Below are 10,938 nucleotides of genomic sequence, written 5' to 3' on the forward strand. Positions count from 1 at the left end.
CCTATAAATATCTTCATAGTTTTGAGGATTCTGTTCGAGCAACCACTGAATTCCTGGTGAACCTGTGTTTCAGGAAGCATAGCCAGTATCCAAAGAGATACCAAAAAATGAAATTCTTTACTCTTCAGAGTTTGCTGCAGCTTTGCCATCTCCAAGTAGGTTAAGTTTGTTGATCGTTTGGTGGTCAAAGAAGTAAGAGTCCTAAAACTCATGAGAAAAGGGGGTTATCATTTCTTTCTGTTCTAAATAGACCATGAATCATCTCTGAGAGATTCTCCTGAGAAATGAGGCTCACATACAGTGTTTGACATTGCCTTCAGAGTCTTCACTATTTGGGGCAAGTTTAACTATACAAGGGAGAGGTCCTATTTTTAATTTTTATTTATTTATGATAGTCAGAGAGAGAGAGAGAGAGAGAGGCAGAGACACAGGCAGAGAGAGAAGCAGGCTCCATGCACCGGGAGCCCGACGTGGGATTCGATCCCAGGTCTCCAGGATCGCGCCCTGGCCAAAGGCAGGCGCCAAACTGCTGTGCCACCCAGGGATCCTGAGGTCCTATTTTTAGACTCAAAATGTTGACATCCAGAATACAGTGAAATGCTTTTCACCACGGAAAGGACAAGGAGCATCCGGTCTTTCTCCCCATTAGTGGAATATGAATCTTAAGAGAGAATATTCATCCATGGAGACTTTTGATTCACTGTAATGAATGCACAGATACAAAGGTCAGTCTTGATATGAATCTCCTCACGGAGAGTACACCGTGTTTGATTCATTTGGTGTCCTCAGCTGGGGCACCTGTTTTCTTCCTTGACTCTGACTCGCTACTTTGGTTCCATCTAAGTGTATAGCATAGGGCGCCATTCCAAGGAACCAGTGAGTGATGCTAATTTACAAATAAGTATGACACACAGCAGCCTTTGGGGAAGGGGAGGGAAAGCCCAGGCACTTGGATGACACACTGCACCGAAGAGGACTAGAAAGCCCAAACTTCTTGTGCTCTTGATAGTTTACTGAGCGTCCAGGCTCAGTAACCAAGAAAAACCAACCCTCATCTCCAAACTCATTTTTTTTTATGGAAGCGAGGCACATTTTTCACTTTATCCACCCCCTCATCCAGTTCCTGATTCTGAACTCTTTCCCAAGGTCCTATATCCTCAAGGTTCGGATGGGGAAAGGAAGGAACCCCCTTGGCTCTGCTCTGGGAAGATAATGCAACTGATCCTGGCCAAGCTTAGGTACATAACAGCTGCCAGAGCCAACCAACTATTAGGTGGCCCCTAGCTCCATTCCAATCATGTCATAGTGCTGCCCACACTGGCAGTTTCCAAGTCATGTCCTTGTGGTCCCTGTCCAGCCCCAGGGACCAGACTGCCTGTTCTGCTGCAAGAGGCTAGGCCCACCCACCCTCTCTTTTGGTTTGCACCATTTCTTCAAAACCAGCTCACTAAACTGAATTTGGTTTACCAGTTTCTTCCCTCCTCTACTTGTCATCGTGCTAAAACTTTCAACATCAAACCTTACCAATTTAACAGTGGGCCATCTTCCCGGGATGCCCTTGTGTACAGAAATCTATAGAAATCGCTAGCCAAAGACTCAACAAGGAAGAGTTGAGAAACTTCTTTCAGAGTTCGCATGAAGTAGGCACGTGGAACCACATTCTTTTACAATGGTAAAGAAAAATAGTTAACAATAGCTCTATTTGCTGAATGTTTCCTCTGTGCTAGGCACCTAGGATACCAGCCAAGCTTCATGTTTTTCACAGAGTATTTCATATAATCTTCATCTAAGGTAAGTATTAGTAAACCCTAGTTTACATTTGGGAAAACTGAAGCTTAGCAAGTTTCAATTTACACGTTCAAAGTCACAGAGCTAGGAGATAGCAGAGGTGGGTTTAGGAAAGAGGCCAACTTTACCCCAAAGCATGGGCTCTTTCTAAAATGCTATACTTCCCCCAACTCAGAAAGGGCCTCCCAGTAGCTTGCTTGCTTGATTCTAATTAGTGGTTCTCAACTGCAGTCTATGTGCCCCCACTACTACCACCACCACTAAACAAAGAACGTTCGTCCCCATGTGGGGACGTTTCTGGTTGTCACAACTGGTGGGGCAGCATTACCATCATCTAGAGAGTAAGTAGGGCCAGGGAATGCTGCTAAACCTGCTATGGTGCCCGGAACAGCCCTCACAGCAAAGAATTATCTGGTCCTAAATGGCAATAATGCTGAAGTCAAGAAAACTTGATCTTAAAAAGGTGGACTTTAAAAGCCAATTCATAAAACCCAGGTTACTGTGTCTGTAATTCGCTCATATGTACATTCTGTTCCATCACAGATGACAGCAGCCTTCTAAATCTAACTCCCTACCCCCTGGTTAGAAGACGGAAGAGAAGGTTCTTTGGGCTGTGTTGTCTGGTCTCAAGCTAGGCAGCTCCTTCTGGAAACCCACGATCGTGAAGACCTGAAAATATCACAGAACCTGAGGACCTCCAGACAGCTGAACCACAATTATTGGTTTTTGACTATGTTTTCTATGCTTCCTTATTACTTTTATTCGCCTCCCCCTACCCTTTTAAATGATTTTACATTTGAAAGCAGCTGCTGTCAAGGGGAAAAAAAAAAAGATTCGAAAAGCAGGCTGTTTTTAAAAGGATTTTTAAAGCTGACATTGTGCATGTCTGCTCCAAACCATACCATGACAGATGCAAGAATTATGGTTTTTAAATTATTTAAAGGTTTTTTTAAATGTACTATACAGAGAAAAATTATTTCATGTACAATAGTATATCTTTAGCTCTTGCTGATCTCATGTGAACAATTTATCATATATGAAAGTCTTTAAACATAGAAACCTATCTAAAACTGCAAAACTGTGTTCAAAACTCCAATCAATATTATTAGAAACAATATTATAATCAAACATACACCACCTCACCTATTGCTTTGTCTGCACTCATTTACATTTAGTCTTCCATTCTGTCAGAATCCAAGAGCTTCTACATAAAGATATCTTAATTTATAATGCAACAAAAACCATATATGAGAAGTATTTAAATTTTTGTAAATACACAATAATCCTAAGACCTTCGTACAATGCATATGGGCAACTAATTTCCTTTTGATCCAATGGTGTCTTTTTCAGCTTCTTGGAGAATGAAGTAATCCAGTTAGAAAATGGTGTAGTAACATATACAATTACCCTCAAATGTAAAATTGAATATTATCACATTTTGTTCTAATTGAAATCTGAAGCATGATGTCTGCACATCAGCATAGTGTTAAATCTTATAGGGCATGCTGGAATTAGCTCAGATCGTAAAAATATTTAACATTTTACGTTAATAAAATCTTTTTAGTTACGCTAAGCTTGTCTCATTTTAGATGACTATGCAGATATGACTTTTCCAATGTGTACTTGGTGTCTTGTCTTATGCTTAGAATCTTGAAAGCAGGACACATTAAGCAATACTATATTTTAGAAAGGAGGAAGCCACACGCTTTGTTTTTCTGCGCACAGCTTTGTTATGATCTTCCTCACTAAACTTGTAACATGGTACAAATTGTGTTATATTTTCCCCTGTTCTTCCTTGGCCCTTTACCCAAACAGAATTTCCCATGAGTTGAGAGATCAGGCCTTTGGACTTCTTTTCTTGCTTTCTAAAATCTGAGAAATCCTAAAGTCAGACAAGAGGTACCAGTGTCTAGTACAATAAAAGGATGAGCTAGATGCCTATAAGTGGTTTATCCAAGATGCATCATTAATCCCAACCCTATACTTTCTCAGTACTTATGTGCACAGGCATTTATATGTCCAATACTTGGGCCCAACAATAAATACATTAAAGCTGTTAGCTTTAGTGAAGATGGAGATTAGGTTTATTTGAGCTACCAGAATAATTCTTGTATTAGATTGACCTATACAAAATTGCTGGTATTTGACTGTTTTGACCCACAAAAATGGCAATTTCATATGGTTCAACCTAATATCTGATGTTGTGAAAATTATACTTGGAATTGTCTTCTAGCTTTTGTGATTGAAAGCAAAAGACTTAGAGGGTTGGAAGAGACCTCAAAAGGCTACGCAGTTCTCTAGATGATACCAGCTGGTTTTTGGCCTTATTCTTGGAGTCCAGAGTTGTGTTCCAATGAACTGGTAATTCATGCATGGTTATAGGAATGCCTGACTTCGTATAAAGAGTTATCCTTGAAAGTTTTATGAGAAAATAACAACTTTCTAAATCAAATATTGGTAAAACAGTTGTTGGAATATGCTATTTAAAGACTCTTAGAATGAATACCCCTTTGCAAAGCAGGTAACCACTCCTAGATTTATCTTGTCTGCAAACCCTGATTTCATAAATCAGGTTTGACTAAAGTTTAGTATCTTTTTGGAATATGGTTCATTTTCATCCCACGTGGTTAATTCACTTAGGGCCCGTTGTTTTAGAAATTACAAAATATCCCAATTGGGCACACTCTCAGCTCCCATCTTTGCCTTCACCCACCTTTCCACTCTATGGAACCCTTAGCTTCAATCTAGTTCCTTTTAATTCATGCAAAGTTATTAACTGATAAACCCAACCTTGATGTTCAGCACGTTCCTCTAAATGCTTGACCTAAATCACTTCTGCTTGGTTAATTTGTGCTCACTCTCGCCTTAGTCTCAGTATGAAAGGAACACTTACCTCCTGTGCCACTGTCCTTTGTACAACTGAAGACTGTTAATAAATTCAGGTCTCACCTCCAGGTCTAGGAGGGCTGTAGTAGCTATTCATGGAGATGGGAATTTGTCTAATTCCCCAGCTAGGCTTTCCATATCTAAGGTAAATAAATTCAGCCACCTTATCTTTTATTCATAGTGCCTGTTTCCCAGACTTTGATTGGTTTTGTAGTTCCTGTGGACACACTCCAAGATTTATAGATCTTCTTTCACTAGCCGGTCCTAAAATTAAATTCAGTGCTCCAAGTCATGATGACCTACACTGACTCATAATGGCAATAGATAGCTCACCATTTCCCATTAGATATGCCAATGCATCTCTTGGAGCTGACCCGACTCTCCTCTCACCTACCAAAGGACTTTCTCAGGTGTAGTCCATGAGATAGAGGTCTACTGTCTTGGCTTCCTTCTGGTAATTTGCTCTCAGATTAGCAATAACATTGAGCTGCTCTCTAGAGGTAAGGAGAGAACACTGAAACCATTCTGTTGCATGTGCTCACATGCTAAAAACAGAAAAGGATGTCAACTTTTCCTGGCATACCCTCACCATGTAACCATTATAATTTTAATATCCCATGTTGATGCATCGTTGTTGTTTTTTTTCCAGATTACAGAGGCAATATATGTTCTTTGTGGGAAATCGGAAATATACCACCAAGTATAAAGAAAATAAAAATCACCTGAATCCCACCACAATCATATTGTTTAAAACCACATTTCCTGGCTTTAAATCAGTCAGTGGCTGGGCTCAAAGACACTTGTGGATAAGGTATGTGCACGAATGCCCACAAAGCCAAGTAATCACTCTAAAATACTGATGTTTTGCACGCCTCTAGGAACAGAGTGACTGCAGACTTCTGGTTGTGCTATTGATCAAGGGTACAAAGAAGGCTTTAGAAGTAGCACAGCCCTGATGCCTCCTCTAACGAAAGCTCTTAGGGAAATTCTAAAATCCAGATCATTTTGTTCCTCGGTGCTCCTCCAATGGTTGGATATTTACTGTGTGGCAATACTGCCACCTACTGAATGCTGAGCTTTAGCATAAGAAGAGACCATAAATGCAGAGTATGAAAGCATCTTGTTTATTTTAGACAGGAAAAAAAAGGGGGGGACCAGGTAACAGTATCCCATATGGAATTCAGATTCTGGAAGTCTCAAAGTTGAAAGGATTAAGGATATCATCCATACTAACGTCCCATGCCACACGCATATACCTAATTAAGCACTATCTATCATTTCTTTGTGTTCCAAAACATCACAAATGCAAAATGCTCAGCTTTCAGATCACAATAGATAGGATGAGGAAAAACCAATGATGCTATTGGCCCATAATAAATCATGATAATTAGGTATAAAGATCAGAAATAAACCCAAGAACATAGAGGAATTAAGTGCATTATAAAGATGGCATTTCAAATCTGTGAGTAAAGTTGGATTACTAAATAATTTGGGATGATTGGTTTGGCCATATGTTGGGGGAAATACTAGATCTATACCTCATAATTTCCATCAAAATAAATTCTAGGTGAAGTACAGATTTAGATGTTAAAGCACATAAATATGTAAAAGGACTAGTAGGCAATACTGACAAATATTTATGTAATTTTACTATGGAAAAGAAGCCTTTCTAAGCATGACAACAAAGGAAGAAATAAAAAAGAAAAAGATGGATGGATTAGACCAATTAAAATGTGGAATGCCTATACAGTAAAAAATAACAAACCAAATTAAGAGAAAACAAAATTTGAAATATATGCAACAATGAGCATCGATCCCTAGTATATATCAAGAGCTTAAGCTCCATTACCCTTGGGAAGTTTTTAAGGTCTACAACCTTCCCAACCAAGTGTTTGCATTTCATTGCTTCCTCATTGTACTTATTAAATTATTACTTATTTGTCTGTTTATATCCACTAATTTGGAAGTTCAAGAAAGCAGAAACCATGTCTATTTCGCTTACTGTTATATTCTTGATACTTAACCCAGTGCTAGACACAAAGCAAATACTGAAAACATATTTATTGTGTGAGTGAATAATGAATGCATGAGTAAATAACATTTTATGATCAAAAAGAATCAAACTTTCCAGTAGAATATTGAGCCAAGGACATAAACTGGCAGTGTACTATAAATTAATGAACAAATAATAAATATGAAAATATTTAACTAGTAATCAAAAATGCAAATCATTACAATATACTCCTTTTTACGTATCAGAAAGACAAAGGGTATAAAGAATTATAGTTCCCAGGGACAACAAGGAAGTATGGAAATTAACATTCTCTTACAGAGTCAACAACAGTATAAATTGATTCTGGAAAAATATTTTGGCAGTATATTTTTTGTGTATGCCAAATACTTCCACGTTAGGGAAATTCTCCTCAAAAAAAAAGTCAAGAAAAATGAACTAAGATACATTCATTCATTATTCAAAAAATATATGCAAGAAAGGATGTTTCTAGGAGCATTATTTGGAGGAATGGAAAAAACATGAGCCTACAATATAGGGTTGGTTAAATATGGTATATCCTTTCAATGGAATACTGTGCACCAATTAAGAATAAGCACTAGATGTATATTTATTGAAGTAAACAGCTATATTGTTAAATAAAAAAAGGAAGTTACAGAAGAACATGATATGTTCCCATTTTAAAAATAGACATACACAGTGTGCATTACAGCATCTGAAAGGATATTTGCTGAAATGTTAACAGCATCTATCTCTGGGAGGTGAGATTTGGAGCATTTACATTTTCTTTTTTGCATATCTGTAATTTCTGATTTTTCCACAATGAGCATGTAGTATCTGTGTAATTTTTTCAGGGAATAAACAACAATGTTCACGACATATATTAAATGAAAAAACATGTTATAAAACCGTATGTATAGTATGACACAATATTTGTAAAAAAAGAAAATTATATATAAATATATCTACGTATGTATATATATGCATAAGAAGCTAGAAGGACATACACTAAAATGTTAATAGTAGTTATTTATGGGTAGTGGGATTATGGGTGATTATTTTTTCTTTTTGCTTTTCTGTGTTTTCTAATTTTTCTACAATGAATATGTATTCCTTGTGTAATAAAAACTAATAATAAAAGTTGAAAAAAAATGAAAAAGTGAGACATTGTGAAACCACTTGCTCTCATCCTTCCCACCAACCCCCTCGACTTACTCCTCGTCGTCAACGCGTGGGCAGTGGGGATCCAGAGAGGAAACACCAGAGCACCGTAACTTTGGAAGATAGAATAAAGATCCAGACAAAGGGGAGGGGCGGGGAGGAAAGAAGAGAAGAGAGAAAGTACAAATTAAGTGAAGATGAATCAACAGTGGAAGGATTAAAGCAGGCTTTGGAACATATTCTCTGACAATAGCAGTGAGTCTCTAAATTTAACTCAGTTTTCCTGATAGCTATAACAAGTGAAATAAAAACAAAAACCAAAAACATGGAGCTAAATAGGTTTGTTTTCTAATGAAAGGAATTCTATACATGTCTGGAGAGACATCTAGAAATTCAGTTCTGACAGGAAGGTATCCCAAGAAGTTTTTCAAGAGGTGAACTATTGAAATCCAGCTGGTTGTCCAGAGCTGTGCAGTAGAACCTGAAGGAACACAGACTTTTATCTGAATCTCAGACCTGCCACAACCAAGTATATAACCATGGCTAGCAGTTCCCACACCCATTCTCTCCTTCTTCCCCTTAGAAACAGAGACTTCAAATTTTGGCAAACGCTGGCCACCTAAAGTAAAGACTCCACTCTCTCCTAGCCTCTCTTGGTTTTGGATGTGGCTAGGTAAGTGAATTTTGGCTGATAGGATATGAGCAAAATTGTGTAATTTCCAAGTAAATGTATGTCCCTAAATTTTAGGCCCCTAAATTAGGGAGCATGCATTTCCATGCTCATCCTCTCATCCCACTAAGCTGCAATAAGAACATGTGAGTGGGAGCTGAAACATGAGTGTTGGACCCAGAGATGGACACCACATGAAGATAGCAAAGTGCCTTAGCAGGTCTGAATCACCTGTCTCCATATTGTTATCTGGTTAGTTAGTTAATTAATTAATAACTTCTATTTCATTTAAGGCATTAATAACGAGAATCTTAGTAAAGGAAAACCTGCTTACTAAATTAATTTACTTCTGTAAGCTTTAGTTTCCTTAGTAAAGTGGGGATAATAATGTTAATGTCACAAAATGGTCAACCAAATAATGCTCAGTGTTCAATTACTTGCTTAGAACTAAAGCTTCTTCATGAGAAAAATCCAACAAATGAAACACTACATGATACTGGGCCGCAGAACAGTGGACAAAGAGAAAACTTTTAAATAAACAGCCTTTTTAAATCAAATGGTCAACTGACTTCCACACGGAAAACAATTAAACTTCACCCCTACCTCATTCCAAGTTGATTATTGATCTAAAGGTAAAAGGAAAGCAATAAAGCTTCCAGAAGATAATATAGAAAAATATCTTCATGCCCACAGAGTCGTGAAATGGTTCCTAACAAGTCACAAACCACTTTGAAAACAGTTGGACGTTGTCTACTATTATAGGTCTTATGTGTACCCTGTGACCCCATACTTTCATTCCTAGGTAGAAGCACAACAGATAAGTACATGTACATTCAAAGACAGGTAAAATAATACCCATGGTGGCATTATTTGTAATAACCAAAACCCACTAACATTTCAAAGATCTCAACAGGAGAAAAGTAAATTGTGTTATATTGAGACCACTGAATACCAGTAAAAAAGAAATGAACAGTAAAAAAGAAATGAACTCCATTACAGCTACATATAACCAGATGAAAGAACAAAACCATTATGATGAACAAAAAGTAGGTGTAAAAAAAAAAAATTGTGTATTGCCATTAGCAACCAACATTTCCAACAGGTGATAGAGATGGATGCTGTGGCTCAGTCAAACACACGCGGGCAGGTACCACAGCACCTCCTACAGTTCACCCCTGTACTGCTCAGATCCACTTGCTTCTCACGTTGCTTCACTCCACCCAGATATAGTTCCTTCTGGATTCTGTTATCACAATTCGCTATACAAAAAGAGGGCCAGTGGGATGAACCACAGCTTCCTCTTATTCCATGCAAGATTCCCTTCATCCTAGTCAGGCACTTCTGAGCTGCCTGATAGAGTGATCCAGACCCTCATTCCCAAGGGGTCTGAGGCCCTGGTTACCCTGCCCTAAGTACGCTGCAATTACTATCCTTGCCCACTTACAGTTAAATCTGCCATAACAGGAGATGACCCGGTGGGTCATATGAGCACCAAACATACTCCTCTGGGCCCTCATCATGTTGCAATAACTCTCTCTGTTCATGATGATCAGAGGCGGTAACCTCTGTCAGTATGGTAACTCTTTTATTTGCCTACTAGTTTTCTGGCCTTAGGAACCTAAAGTCACCATTGTAGCAGTGGTACGCCAAAGCTTAGAGGGACTCTTATTTTCTCCACTCTACAACCCAGACCTCTAGACACACAGATTCTAGACCCCTACGTAGAAAGCACAAATTCCTCAGTGGATCGTGAGAGCCACTCCTACTCTCACCCCTTGACTTTTGGACTCATGACTTTAGAACCATGTAATGACCATTGATGGACGTAAGGAGTAGAGTGCATCCTGTAGGTTGTACCGTCCCGATGTTACAGGGCATCCTGTCCCTTAAGAGACCAGGTCACCACTCCATTAGGATGGCAGCTTCTGCTTGGTGGAGTATGTGTAGGAAAAAGCAGATCCCACAGTCTTCACTGATGCACCTGCTTTGCTAAAAAGTGGGGCCCTTGGTCTTAGGCAGTCTTATATAGGATCCCTGTCTTGGTAGATCAGACACTTTGTGAGTCTATGAATATTGGTGCTGGCTAAGACGCTGCAGACAATAATGACAAACTCCTATCCACAAAGCAGGTAAATCCCAGTCAGGGTGGATGTAGTCTCCACTTGTCACCAGCTGGCAATTTGTTCTCCCAAATGAGTGGTATATATCAAGGGCATTGTGTCAATCTCTGCTGTCCAGGGGCTTGACACTTAACAGCAGCTATAAACACATTTTGCTGAAAAAAAGCTCATGTTAGTTTCTCATTGTTGCTGTTATAACAAATTACCACAAAGTTAGTGGCTTAAAATAACACAAATCTATCACTTCCATTTCTAGAGGTCAAAAATCAGTTTCACCAGTTTAGAGTCAAGAGGTCAGCAAA

General features: G+C 38.6%; 1 protein-coding gene across 2 annotated transcripts in view; it reads left to right on the forward strand.

Moving 5' to 3' along the window:
* The window catches only part of RGS7BP (regulator of G protein signaling 7 binding protein), a 102,786-nt gene extending 94,942 nt beyond the window's left edge, over positions 1 to 7,844 (forward strand). For both annotated transcript variants that reach the window (XM_077897979.1, XM_077897980.1), the window contains exon 6: positions 2,332 to 7,844. In XM_077897979.1, coding sequence (XP_077754105.1) covers positions 2,332 to 2,423 — 92 coding nt within the window. In that variant the 3' untranslated portion in view covers positions 2,424 to 7,844. The remainder of the gene's footprint in view (positions 1 to 2,331) is intronic.
* Positions 7,845 to 10,938: the final 3,094 nt, after the last annotated feature.

This window comes from Canis aureus, chromosome 5, assembly GCF_053574225.1.
Source record: "Canis aureus isolate CA01 chromosome 5, VMU_Caureus_v.1.0, whole genome shotgun sequence".
Lineage (NCBI taxonomy): Eukaryota > Metazoa > Chordata > Mammalia > Carnivora > Canidae > Canis > Canis aureus.